General features: G+C 35.2%; 1 protein-coding gene across 2 annotated transcripts in view; it reads left to right on the top strand.

Moving 5' to 3' along the window:
* Positions 1-27,413, top strand: part of ATRNL1 (attractin like 1) — a 568,892-nt gene that overhangs the window by 82,457 nt on the left and 459,022 nt on the right. For both annotated transcript variants that reach the window (XM_026069767.1, XM_026069766.1), the window contains exons 8-10: positions 7,110-7,365; positions 14,587-14,770; positions 18,243-18,397. In XM_026069767.1, the coding sequence (XP_025925552.1) occupies positions 7,110-7,365; positions 14,587-14,770; positions 18,243-18,397 (595 nt within the window). The remainder of the gene's footprint in view (positions 1-7,109; positions 7,366-14,586; positions 14,771-18,242; positions 18,398-27,413) is intronic.

Raw genomic sequence — 27,413 nt, 5'->3', positions numbered from 1 at the left:
TGAGATATTGTAGCTCAACAGAGTACATGAAGCTACATTATTCAACAGCAAGTCTGAAACATGAATTGCCATCTTTGTTACTGAAACAATTTAAATGGGGGAATTGAGTTCCACAGGCAAAAAGAGGAATCTGTTCTAATCTATCTATTCTTAATAGATGGCAAACACTAAAGTGAAATATCAGATTACTGTATCTTGCCTGATAATTTGTCCTGGAGAAATGTAGTATCTATTGTAGCTTATTGGCTACAGCATACAGTCAGTGTTTGAGCCCTGTGGACACCAACATGATCATTTTCTTGAAAAGGATCGGTTGCTTCTTAGTATTATCCTTTGAGCCATTCTACTTAAATACTTATGGGAAAGGAGCCAGGTTCTTGTATTTTAATAATGTAATTCACCTGAGAAATTCAGGGTACTGTGTTTTATAAATATCCTCTAAAATCAAACTAATAATTCTGTGTTCTGTATGTGCTTATGAAACAGTTCCAAAACTTTAAGGTACTGTAGACTTTAATTTTTGACAAGAAGATTTCATGCAAGAATTCTCAGTTAATATACTGGAGGAAATATGTAAAACATTAAAGATTTTTTTGACACAAATGGAGTGTAATTATGCAGTAGCTATTAGTTTAATTTTTCCCTCCTCCTTCAGTTTTTATTTTATTGTTTCCTTAGAGATGGTCAAAAAGGAAAAAAACAGGTTCTAGACAAGGGAAGCTGTGCAGAGTTGAAGAGTGCAGTTCTGCCAACATTTGAATGTGTAGCCACCTTGTGCATGAATGTATCTAGTTATATCTAATAAATCAACATGTGTGTACATAATTGCCAGTTAAAATAATACTTGTTTATTTTTATGTGCAATACAGTAGCTGAACTACTCTACTTTTTCATAGGTTAGGCTTGTATTTGTTTTTCCAAATTAAGAAACTTACTACTTAAATAATACTAAATGCACATTTCTCCTTTTTTATTATTCATACATATTCTGCATTGTATTCAGTCCTTATTATAGCAGTTCAAACAGATTAATTTAGGAAACCTGTCAAAAATTCTATGCAGTCTTATAATATTTGACATTTCCTTTAATTTAAAAATATACTTTCACTTTCACTTCACTTGACTTTCCTTCCTTAGTGAGTTAAGTAATTTTTGCATGGTTCGGCTTTCTGTCCATGTTAGATTCAAGCTATTGGTCAAAAATATTTGTATGCTTATATGGGGCTCTTAAAGTTTGCAATGTCAAAGTTACAAAAGTCATTGTGTCATAAAATATTAAGTATCAACAACTTAAATTTAGTTATCTGACATTTGCTAGACAGGGAATTACGGGGAATTGTATGAGGCAAATAATTCCTGAGAAGATGGTTTTCATTATAACTTCTTAGAAAACTGCTATTAAACTTGCAGAAAGGGTGTGTCATTGGGGTGTGGGTGGTGGTGGTTGTTGTTGTTGCCCACAAAAGCCAAAAGAATGAAGGAAAACAGGAAAATAGAACAAGATGATTTCTCCTCGGAAGATGTTGCTGTATATTTTATCTTCATGTATAGTGCTTAAGTTTCTGCATACGCTATTTTTTTCATTGTGTTGAACAGGCTTTGTCTTATCTTGTGGATGGCCAAATTATACCACATGTTAAGTTCTCATTTCTATCAGATAGGAGGCAGCTGGAGGTATAGGAGCGGGATGGTTTAGTGAGTCTCTTCTATACTTATTTGAGATATTAAGGGCGGTTGACATCATGTACATGTTGTGGGTGTTTGTCAAGTATTTATATAAATGCTGATTAATACTTATTAGATTATATAACTTTATTATCTGTCTATAAATACTTACTACATTATCGAATTTGGTATTTCTGTATTGTAACTGCATACTTATATTTAGTTTGAGGAAAAATTCCCAAAATTTCTGAATCAAGTACAGGTTTGACCAAACTTTTAGAAACTTGAGGTAAGCACAGAGAACAGAAGTGCTTGTGAATTTTTGAGTCTTGTTAATATATGGAAACAAAACTGATTTCTGTACTAATGTAGCACTTAGATTGTATCTATACTAGATAAGACTCTTTTGGAACCTGGGCAGAATTTACATAACAATATAGAATTTTCAGGTGCAGTGAGAGTAGCGAAGCAATGTTCTTTTAGGGAAAAAAGCAGATCTGCAAGATCTAAAAGAATAAAAACATGTTAACTTCCAGGGAAATCTTGAATTACTGCATATATATTAAATATTAAATCAATATTAACATTAAGGTATGGAGTTGGTAAGAGACCCCATCCAAGGTCAAAAGAAGTAATGATTTTGGGTGTTTGGGATTTAATGTGAAGTATGTGGAAGAGTTGCTCTCATCTGGTATATAGTGTGTTGACTGGGACTTTTCAGACAAGTCTGAAGTTTTACTTGGTCTTTTGGTTTTCTTTTGGGTAACTCCCTTGCTCTGTTTCAGTTTTTCTCACTGTAAATGGCTCCTTTGTAAAGCATTTTGTTGATTAAAATTACTGTGCAAGAGCTAGGTGGTGTTATTGTGGGGGCATAATTTTCAGAAAGTACTGAGTACGTAGCCTTAGAAATCAGAAACATGAGACAGCTGAACTAAAAGAGTACGATGCTGTCTGCAGGACCCAAGATAGGATAGGAGTTCTAGATATCTTCTGGATACAGGAGGAAAGCAGGGTTCCTCAGTGTAGCAGGTCATGTGGCTCCTTTCCAAGACATGGGAAGTCCACCCTAGCAGGGCAGGGTGAAGTGAAGTTGAATCTCCAAGAAAAAAAAATTAAGCACGTGTGTTTACACTCTGGCAAACGGCCTAAAACCTAGTTCGCATTGTCACATTGTTTCTCAGTAAGGATAACGGTACTGTAAAAGTATTGTAAAAGCTGCTGTACAAAGTGTGTCTTGATATAGTGATTGTAGACAACATCAGTCAATTCATTAGCGCTGACATGAGCCATGTTATTGTTGAGATAAGTCTTATTGCTGGACAATTTAATTGTAACACCATGTTACCTAAATATCTAATACTGGACAGACAAAGATAGGTGATTAGTAGTCTTTTAATAGTTTAACAGTTTAACAATAGTTGTAATATTATAATAGTTTAATAATTAAATAATTAAAATATATAATAGTTTAATAATAGTTTAATAGATTAGGTGAAGGAAGGAGGCAGATTTACTGGTTAACTTTGATTCATTTCATGATGAATTATCCCAGCAGGAAATGGGTCAAATATTGAGACACCCTCAAATGCTTTGCCTCAAAAAGGAATGGGATGATCATATTCAGTATAGTTACTTTTCCCTCACCACCTAGAAATTTGTGTCATCTGCCTTGAAGTTGCTCATTCCTGTAAGGTCAGAAGTTGATCTGCCTTGACGTTGCTCATTCCTGTAAGGTCAGAAGTTGATCTGCCTTGACGTTGCTCATTCCTGTAAGGTCAGAAGTTGATGTTTTAGTAGTCTCCAGACCAAGCTTTAGCTTCCTCACTGAAACAGAAATTGCGCTCTGATTATACTTCCTTTGGCAGCACTCTGATTATTACTTCCTTTGGCACTATTCACAGGCCACTTCGGAACAAGAAGAGTTGTCAACTGGCAATTATTTTTGCCGTTATCAGTGACAACTAATGAAAGATGGCAATATCCAAAGGAATATTGCATCTTGTTTTTTTTTTTTTTTAACAAAAAACAAAACCAGTTTCCTTCATCTTTCTAATTAATACTTACTAATAATTGAGAGCATATTTCAAAATAAGACTTCCTGCAAAGCCCCAGAGGAAGACTTCTCAAGAAAGACCAGGATGAGCTAAAATACAGCTTGGCAGACAGACAGGTACTGCTAGAACAGCATTCCAAGCATATCTTGATTCCTTACCCTTGACAGCAGTAACCACTGTGGTATGACCACCATTGCTGATGTTGTGAAAGATGTCTTGGTAGCTGTTTTGGAAATTTGTCCTTTAATAGCACCAAAATTTTTAATAGTGGCTTTAGCCACTATTGTTAAAAGTGTCTTTTGTTGGGATTGTATATGTCAGCACTAAAAAACATGATAGCAGGACAAAGTGATTGTATTATTTTCAGAAACACTTTCTAAAGGGGGAAGGGTGAGTCTTTGAGATTAACTTCAGCTCTCTTGTGATGGGCACAGTTAAAAAAAAAAAAAATTTGGTGGAAATACTGGTATCTTGGAAGAACAGGTAGGCACCTGCCATTTTTTTTTTTTTTCCAGAGAAACTTAAATCTGTGATCAAATCAGCTGATTTGATTCTTGAGAGGTTTACTTTTTAACGTATTGTATCTCCCTGGTCTCTTTAGGGAACTTTTTCATGAGGAGAATGAGACCAGCAGTAGCTCTTTCTGTAACTGGCAGCAGTGGAAAAAGTGGCATTTTAAAATCTAAGAGAAAAGTTTTCACCTTTTGCTGTTCATTTGTTATTAAAATAAATAAATGCATACATAGATACATAAATATGTATCTCAGTAATGTTATTTAATATTTTAACTGTGGATGTTTAACTTAGACTCTGTCATCCTTTGAAACACATAGACTTGTTTAGCATTTTCATCCTAAAAACACAAACTCTTAATGCACAGTCAGTGCCTCCTTACACCTTCTGTGGGTCTTCACCAAGTTCTTTGAACTAATGTTATATTTTATAGGAAAAGAATTGGTCCAGATATACGTAATCCTGCACAACTGGATGAAGTGGGGTACTCTCTCAGAATTGGCTACAAATTCCACTGAAGGATGTAAATATCTTTGGTTCATTGAGCCTCAGTTCAAAGAAAAGTTCACACTAGTTTCTAACAGAAAGTTTTGCTGCATAGGAGCAATTTTAAATTCCAAGTTAAGGAAGGCTTACCTGCTTCAAGTGAAGAAATGGTGAAGATCCTGCAGAAATTTATGTTTGTACTCTTCGATACGTTAGACAGTTTATTTGGTCATTTACTGATTTTCATCTCTGTCAGAGCGATGGGAAAATTTTTCATGTGGTCCTGGAATTTATGCATCTGTGAAAGTGGGTGCTGTCTAGGTGATCTCTCAGTTAAGGAATTGCTTTGTGATTCCTTAGAGCGCATTAATTTAGAACAGATGACTATCAGTTTCAGCTACCTGAAAGTATAAATGCTTATCTCTGCAGATTATAATCTTAAAAATACTGATTTATTTGCTCTGCTTGGAGAAAACATGATTGTTTTTCAAGCTTAATCTGAGGATGTTAACATTCATTCACTTGCTGAAATATCCTGAAGCACTGAGACACAGAATCCCTCTGTTGTAGGAACCCTCTCTTCCCTGGCATCTCAAAATACTGCTAGTTGAGTGAATGGGTTCCTCTATGATCTAATGGCTATCCGATGTTTCTTTTACATTTCAATGAAGACATCCTTTCTGCTTGCCTTATTATCAGCAAAAGAACTGGAAGAACATAGTCTTTTTTTTTTTTTTTAACTTTTCACAAAATCACCCTTCTGCCTCGCTTTAACTTACACACATGAGATTGTAAGGGATGTTTTAAGAATGTCAGACTGTTTCAGGCACCATATCATACAACTCCTTTCAAAAAATATATCAAGCCTTAGCTCTAAAGAAGTTAAGTTTATATCCCTGGCTATTTTGATTTGCCAGTTTTTCCAGATTCTAATTTCTGTGATGATTGGAAACCTTAATTTATTTTCTAAAATGTGTTTGTCTTTACATACATCTTATTCTAGTACCAGCAATGTCTGCTGTCTTAATTAGCTCTTCTCCTTCATTGATGTTGGCCAACCACCATAGGTGTATAAATAGCATCATAACCCCCTGAAGCCTTTTATTTGCTAGACTAAAAAAGATTGTCCTTCTACTGATTGTCTGTATTGTCTATGGTCTACCAGCTTTAGTTCATCTTTCTTGAAGTGCATGATGAGAATTGCACGCACTTTACATTTCTGTTTAGATCCCATTGGCTCCTTGTATAATAAAAGTGAAATTTCCCCATGGTTGTTTCAGACTTACATTAAACAGTTTCTTTATCTTCTGATTTTCCTTTCTGAGGCCCAGTGGTCCATGCCAAGTAAAACTTTGCCAACTGTGGTAAACTTGCGGCTTCTTTTTTATTTTTTTAACCAGATGAGATTGAATTCTAGGGTATATTCCAGGGGTAAACCCTAGAATATTTCAATATGTAGAAGACAACTGCCATTTCTACAAAAATGATATAAATGGGATGCAGAGCGCATGTGGACCTGATATGTCCTGTCAAAGACACATTCAGTATCATTTTCAGAAGTAGAGGTAGTCTTTTCCACCAAGGATAACTGTCCCTGAACAATGTGCCAATCTGTGAGGCTAACAAGTTCAAATTCATTCCATAACTTTGTTTCTATGCCTTGATTTACTCCTCTTGGTGAAGTTTGAGCTCACTCGGTAGAGTCAGCTTTCAATATTTAAGCAAATCATTCATTACTTGTCAAAACAGATGGCATTGCTGTTTGAGATAACTGGTCCATGAAGACTGCAAAATCTCTTTTGCTTCTCCTTAAAAGAGCTCAAGGTATTGTCCTATGGAATTTGATGTTAGCAAATGCACCTAAGAGGATGCTGTACACATGTCATCCCTTTTCTTTAGGCTCTGATTTTGAGGTTTATCAGCACTTAAGTTACATCGCTATTAAAATAGAGTGTGATCTTTTGCACACGCACAGAATGAAATCCCCATGGACAAGAATTAGTGTATTATAAGTAACGTATAAACAATATCAAATCCTTTCTATTCAGGTTTTTTTAATAGAAAGCTGCATTATGAGGTAAAAGAGACAGGTAATGAAAGTTTTCCTGCCTGTAGTAATCCAGTTGAGATTCATTTTAGTGTCATTTTCATGTTCGGATTTATTTTTCTTTGAAATAGTCTCTTTATCTTCATTGTTGCTTTAGTTTAAATATCATTGTCTGGGATTAAGTCTTGATACTGAGTTGATGAACGTAATGTCAGTTAAATGTGAAGATTTATATCAGATTTTTCAGTTATGAAACATACAGTGCAGAATTATGCAGTTCAAATGTTATCTGTTTCTCTAATCCATTAATTCTCCCTCTCCCCTCTCCCTTCCAATTTTTACAGGAAGACATCTACATGTATGGAGGCAAAACTGAAACAAATAATGGGAATGTTACTGATGAGTTGTGGATTTTCAATATACACAGTCAAACATGGAGTACCAGAACTCCTGCAGTGCTTGTACATGGCCAACAATATGCTGTGGAGGGTCATTCAGCACACATAGTAGAGCTGGATAGCAGAGATGTTGTTATGATCATCATTTTTGGATACTCTGCCATATATGGTTATACAAGCATTGTGCAGGAATACTACATCAGTAAGTCACTTTCAGATTGTTTTTATCGTGTACTGATAAAATTTGTTTTCCTGATTTTTTTTTTTTAAATTTTTTTTAACTGAAGGTCACTTCTGTTGTTTTTAGAAAGATAAATGTTTTTGACTGAGTAAATATCATCTCATCTTTTTTTTTTTTTTCCTTTACATTATGTGGATCAGATTTCTTGTTGATCAGTAGTGTTTCATACATGTTTGAGGTACTCTGGCTTTGGATATGCATTATCGTGTTTATGGCTGTGGGACTCTAAAGGAGGCAAAGGTTGAAACCAGAAATTCCACACAGTGGTTATTGTTATGATAAAACTTGCTCATTTTTACTACAGAGAAGATGGAGTAGAAAAGATTAAATAGAGCAAAAAAGAAAAAATAAAATGGAGCATAATGACAATAGTTACTATTGTCAGAATGTAGCTATTTTGAGGCTTTAATTAATGTTGCTGTAATATTTTCATTCTGATTTTCAAAATTTAACAACCTTAATTCATTATTATTTATGGGATTCTCTCTAAAGCAAATAATTGTTGCTACTAGTAGAAATGAAAGATAATTAATGACAATTTTCATAAATAATTTGCTACATCTGTGAGATTCCTTCTTAAAGATTCCTTCTGATGAATCTTTAAGAATATTAATATGCCCATTAATTCACATGCTAATCTTCTCTTGCCTTTTTTATTCTTATTTTCCATAGAATTGATCCAACTTTCTAACAGTTATTTAAACAATCACAAAATACATACGTATAAAATGCAATGTAATATTTTTATGCTGAAGTATTGTACATTTTTTGAGGTGTTTCATTTTACTACTTTCTGTATGTGTATGTTACTGTAGATGTATAGAAACACTATATTTATGTAGATTTTTGGGGTGGGGAAATCCATTCAAACCTTATAATCAGAGAGTTCTTGTGCTTCTTGGCATCTTATCTCTGATGTCAACGTTGAAGTTTGTAACGATGCTGAACAAGGTAAAAAGAGAATGGGAATAGAAGGAAGAGAGTCACAATAGGCTTTGTCCACATTGACAAATTTCATAAAACTGCATGCAACTACTCTAGAAATTCAGTCTTCTCAAAATGTTTCTCTGCAACATTTTAAGGTTTGTTAAGGCAAGGGATTAATGACCATTTTAAAAAAAACATTTAATTTTTGGAAGAATCAAAAAGAAAAAACTACTAGAAATCTTTTTTAAACAAGTCTTCAAGGAAAAAAAAAAGAACAACAAAGAAAAATTACTCTGGTATTCTCAGTGCTCATTCATCTTAATGTCTATTGGAATGTTGAATATCCTGTGCTTCTTTCTTAGTCTGGAGCAGAAGTACCGAAATTGTTCTCAGGTATTATTCATTAGATTAATAGTGAAGAGGGAAGAAAAAAAGGAGGAGGAGCATGTGATTCACTCTGCAATGTAAAATTGTCTCTGTCTATGGAATATTTAATTGCTGATATGATAGAAATGTGCAACTTGTTCCTATTTTAAAACTTTCTTAATATCTTAGAGCTATACTTGTGGAGGATTAGTAAAAAGGACTGTTATCTACAACTAAGCATATTTAAAAAACAAACAAACAGAAAATCCCTTTCAACCAATGGCTATAAACTTTAAGTAGGAGAAAACACATTTTGCTCTATGGGTCTAAATTAATTTTAACTTTTTGTTTCCTTTCCAAGATAATTTTATCATATGCTGGTGGGAAATTTAGTTTTTAGGAGAAAGTGTGCTTCATTATTGCATTAAATATAAAGTAAAATTGTAACAATATAGGGTCTTACTGTGGAAACCCATTGATTTCAGTGAATCTGCTCATGTGATGAAGGATTATTTGCTCATGCAGTGCTTTGCAGAATGTGGTCTCTGTGCTATAATTGAACAATTTCTGCAGTTGGTAATTCTCATGTAACATTTAACCTCATTGACTCTCCCGTGTTCCCCTCCCCAAAGGTTAAATGAATTTTGTGGCAAATTTTTCTGAATTTTGTGCCAGGTACAGCATTTACCTACAGTTTTGCAGCTGTAGAACCATTTTTAACCATGATTACCATGATTTAACCATGATAAATTCCAGGCGGTGGTTAGAACTATAAAGGACTATCTTTTTTGGAACTTAGCAGCTCAGACTCCAAACTCAGAGGCCAGAGGAAGTGATGGAAATGCTGCTCTGAACCCAACAGAATCATAGTAACAAAGGAAAAGTTATCAAGAAGGGCTCCTGACTTTGTTCAAAGAAAAGTTAGAGTCCCTTTTTTTTTTTCTTTTTCCTCTCTCTGCTTGCTTTGAAAACACACACTGCTGTAACATTTCACGTTGTGCTACGTTATTCGTTGTATATGTTATCAGCCATGGCTCTTAGTTCTAATGAAGGCTATTTTTCAAGCATTTACCACGTGTCTACTGAAAGAAACAGGCACAGTGTAGAGCATACCCTTTGGTTCATACTAATTGAAACTTCTGTTGATCTACTCATGTTATGATATATGGAAATCTGGTGCTAAAGTTTGCTTTAGGTAGACTTCAGGTTGTGGACTCCCTAGCTTTTCACATAGGTATTGTGCTATGCAGTTCTTTTTAACAAAGCATGTTAATCTAATGTGTGATGGTCTGAAAATTTCTCTGATGTTGTCAGACTAGTGAAGAAAGTGATTTGCATCACAGGCAAATAAGTGGTAGAAAAATCAGACATGATCTGCAGCCAGATTTTCACCTTGTGAAAGCAGGGGAATTCATTTCTGCTCCAAAGGTATGGTGGTTGTTGCAAGAGCAAAGGAGCTTCCCCTTGTCCTTTCTTGCTATACTCAGAGTTATGGCTTTTGAGGAACCAATAAATCTTGGTATGGGAATTATGTGAATTGTTTTACTAACTTGGACCATAAAGCTTTTCTGGGTTACTCCCCAGGGAAATTTATTTCCCTTTAGGCTAGCAATACCTCATAAACCTTCTGAAAATCTCAATGTGAGTCTGAAGGTGAATATAATATTAGTGTTGTTTTAGTTGAAGCTTCTAAAAGTCTTTCTAAAAGTTTCTAAATTTATATTAAATAAATATTAAGAAGGTCTTTTTTATTTTTGAAGCCAGAGATTTGTTTGGATTAGAAACATATCACTTTCCTTGATAGCCTAAAATTATTTTTACCTTTTCAGAAGTAGGTTGTAGGTTGCTCTTAAAAGGAATGTTTCTTTGAAGTAGTGTTAAAAGAGCTAGCCCTATAATGTGACGTGTACTTCCTCTTTTTTGTAAGTTAGCTTGAGCTTCATAGTTGCTAGAAAGGATTTAGTTTATTGTCAGTGCAATGAAGTGAAGATGGGAAATGAGCTTCTTGGATATTTTCTTCCTTTTATCTAATCTGTTCGAAGGTTGTATTGTTGTAAGGGGCAGGCCAATACATGCACCTTACCTTTGAATTTTAGCAGATTTATGGAATATAAAAATCTTCAATCTTTTCAAACCTTTTTTTAGAAACACCTTTATATATTTACCTCAAAAAGCTATTTTATTTATTCTGTTTTCACTGATAAAGTGATAAATGCTAAAATAAGTAGTTCTTCTTGATTTGACCTTCTGAGTTAGTTTTATACAAAGAAATGAACTGAAAAAGAAAGAGTAAGGTTTAGTCTGTTTATTATTTCCCTTGCTTAATATGACCAAAAGCAGAGAAGGGATCACCCCAGCTATTGAGATTAGTACTTTTTTAATGTGAACACCGTGTTTTAGGATTATTTTCAATAATATATGAAGATTGATCTTAAAGCAGTTTGTTTTTTTTTGTTCACGGTATCACTGGAAGATAATTTCAGGATTTGTAATTTTAGTGGCTAGGCATGGTCTAAATCTTAGCCCACTTTTATCAGTGGTTAGTTTATATCCATTTATGTTCCAGGTTATATATTGTTGCAGTGTGTTCAGCTGATCTCCCTTCCTGGCATTTACTCTTTTTGCATGTTTATAGATACCAATCCTCCTTTTTGCTAGACTAATTAAGGTAACCTCACCTATTCCTCTGTCATTCTAATAGTTCATCTCTGCACCTCTTCCACAGTGAGTTCATCTTTCTTGAACATGGATGCTTAGAAATGCCTGTGAGATATTTCAGGTGAGATTTCACCAGTGCCCGGCTAAATAACTGTAATCCTACTTTATTGGGAACACCTCACTTGAGATGTACTAAGATGACATTTGTAATACAACCATGAAAATGGCATTAACGGCTCATTAATGGCTCAGAGACTTTCTCTGTTGAAGTAGTGCACCTGATATTCTTCTCAGCCCTTGCCAGCTGGTGAGCTTCCATTTTATAGATGTTCATAATCATTGTGCTAGTATTTATGCACAATATCTTTAAGTTGTTATTGAATTCTGATTTATTTTTTCAGTAGCCAAGATTATCCAATTCACTCTGCATGTTATTCTGCTGCTTCTGTGAATTGATAGTGCCTAAACTTATACCATCATCACATCTTAAATTTGTGATAGTGTTACAAAATGCAATCATTCTTATATCTGATCCTTAAAAAGTCTCACTAGTATTCTCAGTGCCTTTCAATATTGCTCATTGCTGCTTCTTTATCAGTGCCCAAATCACCTTCAGTTATTATGGTTTATTTACTAATTTCCCATTGTGACATTATAGTTAGACATTACTGACGGCCAGAGAATTGAGACTTTGTATGCTCCCTTGTGTAGATAATTTGTTTTTAGGGAAGTGTAATGCAAACTGCTTGGTACACTTGTATTGTCCTGTAAAGAGTATTTTTCCAACATATTTATTTTTACTTTTTCACACCTCTGTTCTTAACCTTTGCATATATCTGAGGCTAGATTAAGATTGGTATTTGTCCAGATCACCCCTCTCCTCCCTCTTCTCTTTGGTGTGAGCACTATGGCTGCTATTCTTTAGTAATATCTCCTGGGATTTGCTTAAAATGCCTGCTACTGGGCCTGCCGTTCCTCATGCCATGTGTATTGGAGGTTTGAATTGGAGTTGTATCCCCACCTTGAGTACATCAAAAGCCTTGAGTTCTGCTTCTGTCTCAGCTGTAATTTCTTTTTCCACCTATTTCCATCCTTTCTATTTATTTTACTATTATTCTTTGCTTGATCATCATTCAATTGGACCTGTAGTGCTTGATTCTGTGTGACAAAAGTGACCAGAGTATTACGGCACGTGACCTTGTGCATGAGTTAGTAGCTGGCAGACTTAGTTGTCTTAAGTTATCACAGTAGCTTGTCTGGGATTCTCCAGAAGATTGCCCAAATGTTGATGAACAATGTCATGTTTATTGATACTTTTCACCTGTAATTTGAATTTTAGAAACAAGTCGAAGTGGAGGGATTTTTTTTTTTGTGATTTTGAAAATTCATTTGACCGTATTTTTTAGGCTCTCCATTAGATTTATGAGATTTAAACCTGAGAAATAAAAAAACCCCTTGTTTATAGTAGAGCTATTTCTGTTATAAAGCAGGAAGTTGGAGTAGTAATCTGTCAATTCTAGCCTAATTTGGGTTTTTAAGCTGTTGAGTTTGCAGGGTTTTACATGACTGATTTGGTCAATGAAGTAGTTCATCTGATCTCAGGATAGAAAGAATGGGATGCCTTTGGATAGGGGCAGAGTTATGTAAATATCTCCAAGAATAATTGGATTTGCCTAAAAAGAATTCAGTTTATTGATGAGTGAAGACCCATGTTGATGAATAGTTAAAATAAATAAAAGGGATCATCTGCATAGAAAAGTCTTTAAATTCAGACAGAAATTCTACAGAAACTGCCTTTTTTGTACTGGATATTTCAATATTCAAGATGCTGAAGAAGTGCAAAAGAGAAAACAAAATTGCATGTTTATATGGCAGTTTTCAGTGTCAGAGTTCAGACAGCTTAGCAGAATTTTAGAAATAGAAACAGAAATAGAAACTATAATACTCCTTTTGGCTTTTATTTCAAAGAGATGTCTATGGACCTCTCCTCAAATGTAGTTAGTTATCCATAGCGTATGTTCTTTATTATACAAGAAGAAACAGTCTTCTGCTATTTCAGCACAAGTCATATAAAGTTATGCAATTTTACTGTAAAAAAATTCTAAATGCTATGTGAACAAGTGAAGTACAATTGCAAAGTGTTCTATTGTGCATAATCGACACCATCACATGGGTTTATGCAGAGAAATACTTAGTTTTTTTCCTGACAGGCATATATGCCAATCTTTAGGACTGATCAATATTTAAATAAATAAATAAATGAAGAGAATGTGGTTCGTGATAGAAAGGTATATCAACAGGCTCCTCACCAACCCTCTTACATAAATCGTAAGTTTTGAATTTGCGACTTCTACAGGAAATGCTTCCTTCCTCTCTAGCTCTTTAGGTGGCTTGTTATGTCATCAGCTTGGGAAGATGGAGAAAACTGGAAATTTGTGGGCCACAAGCAATGACAAATCACTTAACCTGGATTCATTTTATTCTTCAGTATGAGTAGTTATTGTGAATAGTTTTATTTAGTGTCTCTTTATAGCTGTTAATGATGTGATGTAAAAAGTGGATTTAAGTATAAGCGTACCTCTAAATGAGCTCCTGTCAAATGTATCCTTGTGGGGGTTTTCAGCAACTGAATAGGTGTATTTGCAGTTAAATATCTAATGAACAATCATTGGAAACTAGTTTTAGTTTAATAGTTTTAATAGTTTAATAGCAAATTTTCTGCCTGTACCCGGTGTATACTTTCAGCTATCTGAAGTTGCGTGTTTCTGTGAGATCACAGCTTGTAACGGTTCTATTTCTGCCATGCTTCTGCGAATGGTTTAATCACAGTTGCGGACAGACACTGTCTGTCCCTCAAGAGGAGCAGAGTTAAGGTTGAGTGAGAATGCATCTTGACTCTTCATTTTCTATTTACCAAAAGATTTTTTTTGTGTGTGTGTGTGTGTTTTTTGTGTGTGTTGAATTTTGGAGGAGTATGAGATACTGTCTGGTACCTGTAGCTCTTTGTTAACATTGTATTTGTGATTTAAGTACGAATAGCAGATAACAGACTAGTAATATTATCCATCTGCAGATATTTTGGTACATTGATGTAAAATTATTCTTTAAAGGGAGTCCCTTGTTATTGGCGTATTTAGGATTATAGCAATAATGACCTATTTTACATATTCTTCTAGCATTGTGTGTTAGCAATATTAAGACTTAAATCTGTCTTTTATACTTCTATTACAGGGTCTAATTCTTGGCTTGTGCCAGAAACAAAAGGAGCAATTGTGCAAGGTGGATATGGTCATACTAGTGTCTATGATGAACTGACAAAATCTGTTTATGTCCATGGTGGATACAAAGCATTACCTGGCAATAAATATGGATTGGTGGATGATCTTTACAGATATGAAGTTAATACTAGGACATGGTAAGTAGAGTTTGTAATATAGAAAACTAAGTGAAAGAGCAAAAAAGAAAAAGTATTTGTCACGGAAAAAGAAAATGTAAGTAAAAAGTAAGGTTCCAGTGAAGTCACGTAGGCAGCTCCATGCCCTTTGCATTTTGCAGCACAGTACATACTCTGCAACACAACAGAAGAGCTGTTGTGAGGGATCAGGCGCTAGCCAGCTGATTCATGGAGCTACCCACTGAAGGAGTGCCACAGAGGAAGCTTGTTGCGTATTGTACAAATTAAGAAAAGAGTCTCCTATCCACAGTTAACCACTGTGCAATGTGGACAATGTGGAGTGTTTCCACATGGTATGACTATACTGCTGATGTGCACTTATGTACATATTAGGATATAAATAAGCCCCAAAATCCTAGAACTCTGGAAAGATATTGTCACAAAATTGCATGAAAAAAGAAAAAAATTCCTCTTGCTTTTGGTATAGGGATCCTTTTTTTTCATATAATATATTAATATATAAATAATATATAAATATTTGTCAGTTCCATGTTCCTCAAATTTACTGTAATTTGTGAATGCTAAGTGTTATATATACAAACTGACCTTTAATTTTTCTTACATTAGAGATGTTTTGAGATCAAGATACATCTCTCAGAACATTTTATTCTTGCAATTTAATATTTGCCTTGAGCACTAATGACCTAACTTAAGCACGCAAGACTTGCTCTCAGGTCAGATTGTTGGAAATATGTGATTTTGATTTCACTGAGAGTCTTTATTTTGAATGCCACTGGCTCATGGCAGTTGGCATCGTGAATAGAAGCATTTTTCATTCCTTTTTATCTATTTTTAAATTGCTAGAATCATGATGCTCTCTTGTTATACTTACCAGTAGCTTGTGGTGTTTTTCTACTCTGGGAATAAAGTGATATTGCATCTTTTGAAGGACTGTTCAATACAACGATTAATAACTTAGAATATTATTATTATTAGTTTAATAACTAATAGTGACTGTTTCTATCTGCTTGTACTAGCATGACACTCTGCATCGTGTAGAGGGCTTGTATTTTGTCTCCATTTCATGAATACTCTTACAGTAGTAGTCATTGTACTGTGGGACTGAAAACTGGCTGAGAGGACAGAGGCGAATGCACTCCTACACAGAGTAAACATAGCAAGGTTTCAGTACTCTATCTTGTCAGTACTGAAACCACGTGCTTACCGAGCCAGCCGAGGAGCAGCGCGTCGCTGGCTGGGTGTCGCCTGGCGGAGGTGGAATCGCGGGGGCTCGCTCGCGGGCTCGCTCTGCTCTTCTCTCTCGCTCATGCTCCCTCTGCTTTTCTCTCCTGCTCCGTTTCTCGTACCTGGTGAATCTTGGGAGACAGCCACTGTTATCGGAGGCACGCAGCTAAGCACACAGCGTGCAAGAATCGGGGAAAAGCCGGCAGGGTGTGGGGAGCAGGGGCTGGGGCAGTGCAGTCCGTTGACCCGTAGAAGCCCAAAGAACAGCTGGTGGGATTGCTAATATAGCCGGTATGGAGGGAAGGCGTCTTTCGTTTTTTCCCCAGAAGGTGTATGGCGTTTTAGGCCTTCAGTGAGCAAGAAGACTATTTGCAGACAGCTGCAGGGTGGGATAGTCAAGACAGAGCCTGGTATATAGCACTTACTGTAAACTAGGAGGCAGAGGCTGTAGAAAACTGGTAAAGCAAAAGACTTGGGAAGAAATGAATAGTCAGCACTTTTAAGGACAATATCTTTTTAGTATGTTATCACACTTTCCACTCATAACAACAATATTCCTCTGTTACTACCTGAAAATAACTGTTAAAATAATTTCTTGTTTTTTTTCTTTTGCTATTCCTATTTTTGTATGTTTGTAAGTATCATGAGTTGAAACTAAATTTCATGTTCTCACAGACAGGTCCCATAACAATTCTTACAACAGGCTAATTCTGGTTTAGAAAAAGACCTTTATGTGGTGCTCTTTTTTCAAAGTGTATTTATCAGAAATAACAGCAAAAATCCACCCCATAAAAAAACAAAACAAAACAACATGGAGGGTTAAAACCAGAAAACACATGGGATAAAGTGGGTGTGTTGGTGACTTGAATGATTTATTGCTTTTTTTTTTTTTTTAAGGAATAAAAAATGATAATTATTTTTATTTAGTCTTTGGTGTTACCTTGTGGGGGGAGCAATATGTTTGAATAACAATATATGATCTTAGGTTTAATGCCTTCCTCTCAGCTTGCTTGAGCATACAAACTCTTATCATTTTTAAAAATCTCTCCAGTTTATTAATTAATTGACATTGTTTTGTCAAAGCAATGAGATGCATTTTAAACTCCCCCACCCCTAAACCTCGGGATAATGTAAAAATACTGAGCTGAATGCTATCAGTGTGACTCAACAGAAACCATGTTATCCAGTCAGAAGGAAAGATTATCAAGTCAGGATGTTTGTTATGGAAAATGAATGACAATATAGTTTGATTGCGTGTGTAAGCAGTGTGCAATCACACAAGTGCAAGCGAGAGTCTGATCTGGAACGCCCTTTGGTTAGTGAGATGCCTGCATGATTGCTGGCTGGGGGATGTGAACGGTGATCTGCACTGTGGTCTAAGCAGCTCCTTACAAAGGTGTCTACAGTTATTCTACCTGAATGTTTCAAGTTCAAAATACAAACGGTTCCTTTCTCCCTTGGTAAGATATATTTGCCATGACGAAATCAAGTTTGTATTTTGTTCTTTTCACCAGCTCCTTATCTGTCTAATGTTAGACAGATGGAGTACAAATAGTCCTTGGCTACTGTTGGGCCCATGTCATTCCCCTGGCACAAACAGACCACACAAGCCAAAATGAATGAATGAAAAAGGATCAAAGACAAAGGATGCTCTATATATCAGTGGATTGTTCTTTGAAGTGAAATTCTGGATGTTTGCATCTGGCAACCTGAGCACATCTATGAAGCACTGCAAATGTTTTCATCATAACTAGAATGATGTCTACCATTTCTTTTCAAGGTCTGAGTGTCCAAATAAAATGTTTTTCCTTTTCCAGAACTTTGGATGGGCTAAGCATTCTTTTAGCCTTCTAAAATTTTTTTATTACATTTCTTGAGTAAAAATTATGCTAGGGTTCTATAAGAATAGAGATGAAAATATACAGAGGTTTTTGTTTAATTTTCATTAACATTTACCACATGATTAATCTCTTCTGAAGAATGTAAACCTGATATTTATTTTAGATGTCATTTGACAAACTGATATTTTCATAGGAAGCTTGGCATTTTAATTGAATGCTAAATATATATAACATGAGGAAATTCATAATCTGAGAAACAATCAGAATATATTTCATCATATTTACTGAATAATTGCTTTCGTTTAGTGTTTTCCTTGTCTTAGATATTGTTTCCTTCTATAAAATTCTTCAGGTGTTTATGACTTTTCACATGTTAGTATGTATTGATTTATTCTCATGTTTTGCAGGACTATTTTGAAAGAGAGTGGTTTTGCAAGGTATCTTCATTCAGCTGTCTTAATCAATGGAGCTATGCTCATTTTTGGTGGAAACACTCATAATGATACTTCCCTGAGTAATGGTGCAAAGTGTTTTTCTGCTGACTTCCTTGCATACGATATAGGTAGGTATTGTGTTTTTTTTTTTTTTTTTTTTTGTATTTTTGATCATTGGAATTTTAAATACCAGTGTTGCATTCTCAAGCCCTGCTAATGTGCTCCTTAAGTCTTGATCACAAACATCTTAACAAAAAGGTATTTGTAAGTGTCTTTGTTTAATTAAAGACAGACAGATTTTGATTTGTGGGACAAAGCATACTGGGTAAAATTACCAGTTTTGATCACTTTTCCATGTTCCTTATGCTGTCCTATAATATGAATAGCACATATATTATTAAATGAATTGCAGTCATCGGTGCGTTTTAGTATTTTTGAAGAATGTATCGACCAAAGAGCCTAGCAGTTGTTGCTTCCAAGTGTGGATTTATTTATTTTTCTGAACATCTATATAGTATTAACAAAAGACGATGCTGGAATTTTGGGGGGGGGGGGAAGAGGAAGGTTTTATTCTATTCTGAATATAAATCCATTGCATTCTTTTGTTTTCCTTAACTGTCGTCAGCTTTTAATTATGAAATATTACACCCTCTTCGGTAAACTAAGTTGAATTGATTTGTTTGGATCTAAGCCACTTACTGAAGTATAAGTCACTGGTTTGATTGAAAGCCAATGGTATACTGTTCAAATTCTCTACCTTTGCTTATTAGCTTAGATTTCTTGTTTCAGGGTAGAAATTAAGAATGTTACACTAATTTTTTGAGTTAGGTTGATAGGAAAAGTTAGAAAATGGATTTTCAGTGTCACGATAACCCATAATTCTTGTCCTCCTGACGACAATGTGTAAAGCTTTTAATGGAGAAATAAGCTTTATCTCAGATGGAGAGAGGACAAGTAACTACTTTGCCATGATTGCTTTTATAACTGCTAAATTGCTATGATCTTATAGCTTCTTAATTGTCAGCATTGCTATTATTTATTACTATTATTGGAGGCCATTCTTTACTGACAGCCAGGAGGAATTCATGGTGATTATTTGGCTATAGGAAGTGAGAAGGCATATACTGGCACGTGCAGTAGCCAAATAATTTCAATATGTAGTAGTATAAATTTTTTTAAAAAAATCACAGAAAATAAGTATGTTATCATCTAGAATCTCTGCATTCATCCTATCTATCATCCAGAAACTGTTGTCTGCTCCCATGCGCTAGTCTCTGATGTGACTTTCTTTATAGTGCTTAGATTGAGGCAATAAAAATCAGATATAAATATTTGTCTTACACATTTGAAAAGATAAGTAAATGCATTTTGGGGATAAGTAAAGACAGAAGCACTTACCCCTTTCTGTTAGCAGTTTCTATGTGATGAAAATGTTTTCAATTTATTATTCTTCTCTTATTGTTGAAATTTTTGTTCTTTCCGTGTATTCTCTATTTATTTTTCCTTCCTTCCCTATCATATTCTATCATTGCTCTGCATTCATGTTACTGTTCTTAATGTTTCCTGGTTTTTAACTTTCCTTGCTTCTTCACTCTTTAAAATTGGATCCTACCTAATTTATGAATATCTGGAGGATTTTCCTTACCTTAATCAACATCGTACCTGTGATGTAGAGCTGCCCCAAGCTGCAGAGCTGAAACATCTGCTTTCAGTATGGGACTTAAGGACATCACATTTTTCTGTTTGGCCTCCCTTTCTCTTCTTTCCGTCTCATTTTTTTAATCCAGATTAGAACAGATTACTTTCTTTCTGGCTGTGCATCCTTCCTCATCTTTTTTTATTATCTCCTCTCAGGTCGTCTTTTAAAATTGTGCTTCTCCCTGCTTCCTTTCCCTGACTTCTATTTCTGTCTCGGTTTAGTCAATTCCTTCATGTCAAGGGATCTCAGCTGCAAGAGTTGATCATTGCTCAGTGCTTTTATCAGAGTGCCTTGCTGGGGCTGAGTTGTAGTCAGGGGGTGCAGAAGCCAGGGTAAGCAGCAGCCTGAAAGGTGAGGCGAGAGTAGTCAAGTTGTGATGGTTCGTTGTTACGCGTCCATAAGCTGCTTCCTGTCCTGCTTATTGTCATTGCTGTTCTTACCATAAACAGCTTTTCCCCTTTCCTGGTGTTCATGCCCTTATTTTATGTGTAGGCTGCAAATATAAACGCTCAGGTCATAGTTTAGCCAAACAGCCGAGCCACTTGTCCTGGGAACTAAGAAACGGGCAATGTGCCTGGGCCGCCTGGGAAGCACTCATACAGGGTTGTGTTGAGAATGGCTCGTGGATAGCTCCTGGATCTGTTCTTGGCAAGCGTTTATCAGCTGACTGCAGTTGTAGAAGAGGGTAAGACATGACCCTTTTTGTAGCAGTAACAAATGGCTCTTTATGGCTTTGTGTATCAATATCAACTGTTCTGCGTTTGCTCTCAGCAGCAAATGACACATTTAATACATGGAACATATACGTGCTATTTCTTGCCAGTTTCAGTGAGCATCTGAATAAAGCATTTTCATAACAGCCATAATTTTTTGATTGTATCCCTGTATTACATAACTTCTTGTAAGAATCTGATAGTGCAAGCTGTTATTATTTCAGCTTACATCTGGTTTTAACTTTAATGAAACAGGGCTTTCTCCTCACTTTGGAGAACAATATATTCCATATAAGTACACATACACTTGAGAAGCAGTAGTATGAATCCTGGGATCTGAGCAAGTGTAGCTTTCAGACTTTCACATAACAGGAATGTTTTATTCTACTTCATGAAAATGTTTTACAGGGTTTTTTGTTTTGTTTTGTGAGATGCAACAATATTTCTGTTTTTCTAGTTAATTACAATATTTAATATATATATTTGTATTTTCTTGCAAGTTACATTTTGCATGCATTAATCTGATGAAGTGCAAAAAAAACCCCCCAAAAAACTCCAGGTGTAGTAATTCAGTTTTTAAAATTTCTATAAAGATAAATTTGATACAAACTTAATTTCTGTGTTATTCATTTGGTCAAATTAAATACACAGGCTCACAGCCTACATCAGATACAAACATACTTTTTCAGATAATAATAAATACTTATTTTACTGAAAATTAGATAATTATAGAATGGGTATTTGCAGAATTTTGTTTACCTTATTTGCATCAAGAGGTTTTGAACAGTGCTTGGAAGACAAAACATAACATGTTATCAGTATCATGTTTCCTAGATAGGTTGCAAATGATGCAGTGTAGTGCTCTGTCTTGTAAAAAATGGTGCTGTCTGGAAACAAGCTGAATCCTGGAGATAGAGCCTATGCTGTTTATGTTCCAGTTGGGCTGTAGAGTATTGTTGATTATATCTTTTATTATATGTGACATAGTTTTGTGGATAGTTTACTTTAGCTTTTTATTATCTACAAAAACACTTACTGTTTTTCATATTAATCTGCAATAACTATTTGGAGAGATTCATCTCAGTTAAGTTTAGCTGTCTAAGGTTTGTTTTTAATATAAACTGGTAGTCTTGTCTCCTTCTCTAGTAAATGGGGCTAGTGAGACCAGAGAGATAGGTATTTCCAGAGAACAATTCATTTTGCCTATCTTAGAATAGATTCCCCCCCGCCTCTGGAGTGCCATTGCTGTCCAGATAATGAACTTAGTTTGTATGCCTGAGTTTTAAATGGCTAAACTTAGGTGTCATGAACCAAAAAAGAACTTAGTAAGTTTAAAAGCTTACCATATGTGAATGTTTGTTGCAAAGGAAGACTGAGAAATCTGGAGATGTTATGCAAATTGTTAAGTTGCCCTATTTTCATAATTTAATATTATTTGGTGTATTTACTTAAATAGCAGTAAGCACACTGATATAATGAGAAGTCTGCAGCATAAAATGGGCTGTACAAACATGGCCATTGCTATGATTTTGCATTCCTCTAATGTCTTGCCACCAGATTGGCCTTCAAGTTACTCTGTCAGTTCCTTAAAGATCCACAAATAATTATTCTCATAGAGGTGAGGCACTAGCGGCCTGTGCTGTTACTGCTTGCGGTATGGTGAAAGAGGACAATGCGGACAGGGCTTGCCGCTGGGCTCCGTCTTGAATGCTGAGGTTGACCTGCTGTTTTCTAGCTGATGCTGGTTGTGGCTTTTCTTCATCTGTTCTTTAGGGTGCCGTGTAGCTCTTCAGAACATAAAAAGAAGCTGAAGAGCCCCACCTGGTGAGATCATACCTCTGATGGCTGTAACCATCAGTGTTCAAACTAGACTGTTTATTCAGTTCTTCTATTGCAGCATTTTGAAAGATGCTTTAAAATAACAGTTGTCTCATTTAAAAAGGAAGTTGAATAGGTGTACATAATGAAAATGTGTATGTGATACTTGTGTAAGTCTGTGCTCCATGACAGCTCTTTGGAAATCAGGCAGTTATGTATGCAAAAGACAGAATGTGTGCATCATGCGTACATAATAATGAGTTAAAAGTACAAATTGAGATGTATTTGAAAAACAAGCCACATACTTGAAATTAATAGAGTTTTATCTTTCACAAATAAAACCTTATCTTGTTCTTCAATCTTTGCTTTACAATTTGGAAACCATATCTTAGGATATATACCCCCCACTTCTCCCAATTCTTTAGCACTATTATATGATGCATAAAAACTACATACCTTTAGGAGGCTGAAACGTGGTAGAAAGAATTTAGATAATCACGACTGGCTTTAAATTCTACGAAGGGTTCAGTTATAAAATGGGCTGCAGTGTAACCTAAATAGGCTGAAGACCATTGTGGGTTATGCTGGCTGCTAGTCGCCTTGTGGTGTTGCAGCAGGCATGGAAAGACCTGCCAGAGCAAACGGCAAAGCTCCGTGGTGGTGTCCTGAAACGCGCCACAAAGTATGTAGTGAATATGCGCTCGCGTTCTGTCTTCTGCGCTCTGCTAACAGCCGTGTTTTTAGGCCACGGTTATACCCAGTATATCTTAGTTGTGATAAGCAGCACGTTGAAGGTTTGGAGCTACAATTCTGGAGACCAAATTCTTTCTGTCGCTCTCTGTCCTCTGCTGTGCGCTTGGGAAGGGAAGAGGGGTACCGCGTTCCAGCTGTAGTTCTTCCTTTCTGGCCTCAGTCCGCGTACTTGGCATGAAGGTTTAAAGGGCACGTCGGGTGTCCGTCTTTCTGACGCTGCCCTATAATTACAGCTGCAGCTCTCTGCGCTGGAGAAGGCATTATGTAAAACTGATTTGTATTTGTACAATGCTAGCATTACTGGAAAGGTACTCTCTCTCTCTAAACATATTTTAATGTTTCAAAGCTAATATATGGTTTGAAACAGCAATTTTTCTCCAAATATGAGACACAAGGGAATCAGCCCAAATAACTGGCGTAAGTAATATGCCAGGGGATGGGTAGGTGGAAGGCCATGTCCACGTGGGTTTTTCTGAAGGAGAGTTTTCAACCTGGGAAAGCTGTTGAATGACTTTTGTTTTGTTTGGTTTTTTTAATATGTTTGTGTGTATATATATGTGTGCGTGTATGAAGGGGGGAAAATATTTGTATCTGTACACACAAATGTGCGTACTGAACTTGTTTTCAGTACAGCTGCAGATAAAAGCGCCAAAGCTGTACTCTGAAAATTTAGGATAGATTTTTATGGGACTTGTTTGGGATTAATAAGAGCACTTTTTTTTTTCCTTTGTAAAACCGTGATCTAGGAGCCTTGTAAAAGCTCAAATCTTTTGCATTTCTATCCCAATGAAAGCTTATGAAGTAAATTAGATTGTATTTTATGAGTACTTGAATTCTCTGCAAAGTTTGCAGAGACAAAATTGATTCGTTGTTGATGCAGAATCAGAATTTAAAACAGCGATTCTAAATATGGAGATTAGTATTAAAAAACAAACCAAACCAAAAGACTGATGCTTTTTGAAAGTGTAAGGATTTTGATTTTGGTCCCAGCCCAATGGTAACATTAATAAATATTGGAACACAGCAGATGCTTTCATATTCTCTGCTATTTTTAGCTGTATTTCAGGCCTGTCTTTATATAGGATCCTTATTTAAAAAAATGCAATAATCTGTATCTATAAGATGATATACTCTGCAATATTTCTCCTTCAAGTCTTGTTATGTGCTGGATTTCTGCTGACAGTTTATTATTATTGATTAAAATGTAAATTCAGGTGCTTAGAAAAGACAATATTCATTGTAAAGTACTGAGGTTCTTCCATGCTATTTAAATGAATATTAAAAACTTTTTTCCTGTCTGGAAAAAAAAAGCGAAGATCAACTCATGAGACTAACTTTAGTTTCACTTATAATCAAATATATTGCTTGTATTTCATAAGAAAATGAATGGTTCATTTATAAATAATTGCTTTGTAAAATAAAATGTTTAAAATCTAGTCTTTGCCATCAACAAAACTAGTAAATTTAAATGTGTCTGTAAAATTGATTTAATATGAAAAAATATATTTTTCCAGTTTTCTCTCCTTTTAGAATTACAGATGGGTTATCAATGTGCTATCACACAGAAAATGTAAAACAGAGGCTGTGAGGAATTAAATTTTATGTGTTCCTGAGCACTTAAGCCGTAAATGTTGTTCTGGTGCTGTTGCTAGTAGCAATTAGCCCTTTATCATTGTAGTATTAGAAGAGCAAAACCAGAATAATATAAAGCGCTAATTACATCATTTAATAGTAAAGCTCAAGGTTGTTTTTTTTTTTTTAATATTGCTTGGAGAGTTATGTATATAGAGTCTGTTGTAGATGTTAAATCTATAGTTAAAATTCAGTTCATGATGTTTCAAGCAGGTTTGACTTTACGTTTTGCCAAGAGTAAGGAAATTTTTATTGTCTGAACAAATAAAAATATTTATTCAGTGTGGAATGAATTAGAAAATAAGTTTTCTACTTGTACCAAATTTTCATGGTGTTTTAGTTGTTAATGGTGTTTAATTTTTCAGGGTCCTAAAATACAGAACCAAACAGAAGTAAAGTGTGTGTCTCTACTACGCTTCACAAAGGAAAAATTCTGTTTTTACCAAAGTTGTTCTAACCTCTTTTTGCAAAAATTCTTATAACTTCAATGAGATAAAATCCTGAAAAAAAATTTATCAGGAAGAAATACGATTTGGTAGTAGAAGAGGGACATACTGATGACACTTGTGATAACCTTGCTTCATTGTGCTTTATCATTCCCTAAAATCTGGCAAAGTAATTGTTTAGAATCAACTGAGCAAAACCTACCTCTCTGTCTGCTCCTTTATTTATACTTCTAAGTAGAATTGTTGTTTGTATACTTGGTTACATGGACAGGCTTGAAAGCTCAACACAAGCAAAAAATGTCCTCTTTCCATGAATATTCATTCTTTATGGCCCATGCTCCTTTATGAAAGTGTTAAACACTTTTATAGGGGTTATAAGCCCAGTTTTCCTTTCTCTGCTACTGCTGTTGCTATATTTCAGTCTCTGTCATCTAAAAATGAGATTCATGTACAAGGAGAGGAAGGGATTCTTGCTGCTCCTTACCACTAGACTGTATAAATCAAGGGTGTTAGGAAAAAAGAGGGACAAGAAAGATAGCCACATAGCAAATACATTCTACTTCGAAGAGCAGTCCTGTTTTTTTGAGACTAATGGTAGAGTTCCATGTTCCTAAGAGAATAATGGATCCAGTACAGCAGCATGAAGTTGATTATAAAAGTAAAAATATTTAATCAGGTTAACTTATAACTTCTTTCAGGCTCTAGTGGAAGGAGAGAAGAAAATTATATTATAGATTTCATGTGATTTCTTGATATGAGAAAAATATTTGTATCCTTCATTGAGTAATACACCATAGAGGTATCCAGAAAAAGGAAAACCTTTCCATTAAAGCTGGAAATAGAATAAGCTTAAAAAAATGATAGGCCTGAAAAGAAAGATTTGGTAGAGTGAATTATAAGCCTTATTTTTCAGTGTATTCATCACATAATGGAATATTTTAAAATAGTTGCAAAAGATTTTAGTCCTGGGTAGTTTGTGGAGTACTTAGCTCATACTTGCACACAGAAATTAGAATTGTTAGCAAGGACCTTTAAACACCCTATTCACTTCATTTGATATTAACAAGCTGTAAATATGCACTTTTTCTATTGCGTTTTCTATATTGAAAATAAATGGTGTGTTATAGTCCTTAATAGTTGCCTAACATTTATTTTCTAAGCTAAGTACTTACAGGCAATATATAAAAAGAGTATATAATTGTTATCTGCAGTTGGATTCTACATAATACATAAATTTGCACTGTTGATCTTGCAGAGAGAATATGATTGAGCAGAATCAAAAAAATCATTTAAAAATCTATTTAAATACTTCAAAATTGGGAAACTATTTGATAATGTAAATATACAATATGTAGTTTCTTATGTCTTTTCCTAAAGCATAGCTCCAAATGCGGTCAAGGGATTTGGTTATCACCAAGACCAGCCTGCCAATGAATAAAATACAGATACAATTGTGTAAGCAACATATGGAACCTTGATCACTTTTTTTTTTTTTTGTGACTGTCCTAGTAACTGCTAGGTTAGAGAACGATGCTTCTTTCTGCTTCTTACTTCTGACTTTTTTTTCCCCCTCTTCTTTTCAATGGAACAGCATTAACCTGGAGTGTTGAAGAGTTACCTAGCTTGAATATTTAGGGCACTTTACTTGGAGATGAAGGCTGTAGGTAGGAAATGAACCTGTTTCTCCTACATCCTGGGCCATTACACTAACTGCTATAAAATTATATAAAATAAGTCTTTTTCCTTTTCATATTTTGAAAGTGTGAACCTTTTCAGGTCTTTAAAAGAAATAATGTGAGTACACCTTTTCAGGAGAGAGTTCCATCTGCAAGTTCTGAGTGGACGTGGTGTCTCTGTTCGGTCTTGAATACAGTATTGGGGACTGCAGGGTGGAAGAGGGAAGAAGAGATTTAACTCAACTGCTCTTCTATTCAATGCTTACAGTTTTTCTTCTCAGTTCTTATGGTGTTTTCTGCAAAGGGAATATTTCAGTTGTTTTAATGTTTTTCTAAAAACATTACAAATATTTTTTTCTACAAGACTTTGTAGTTTTGGAAGTGAGTTGTCAGGCTTTCCAGGGTCA

This window comes from Apteryx rowi, unplaced genomic scaffold (genome assembly GCF_003343035.1).
Source record: "Apteryx rowi isolate R43461 unplaced genomic scaffold, aptRow1 scaffold_3, whole genome shotgun sequence".
In the NCBI taxonomy this organism is placed as follows: Eukaryota; Metazoa; Chordata; class Aves; order Apterygiformes; family Apterygidae; genus Apteryx; species Apteryx rowi.
The sequence above is the reverse complement of the archived record's forward strand: the minus strand, read 5'-3'. Positions and strand labels throughout refer to the sequence as shown.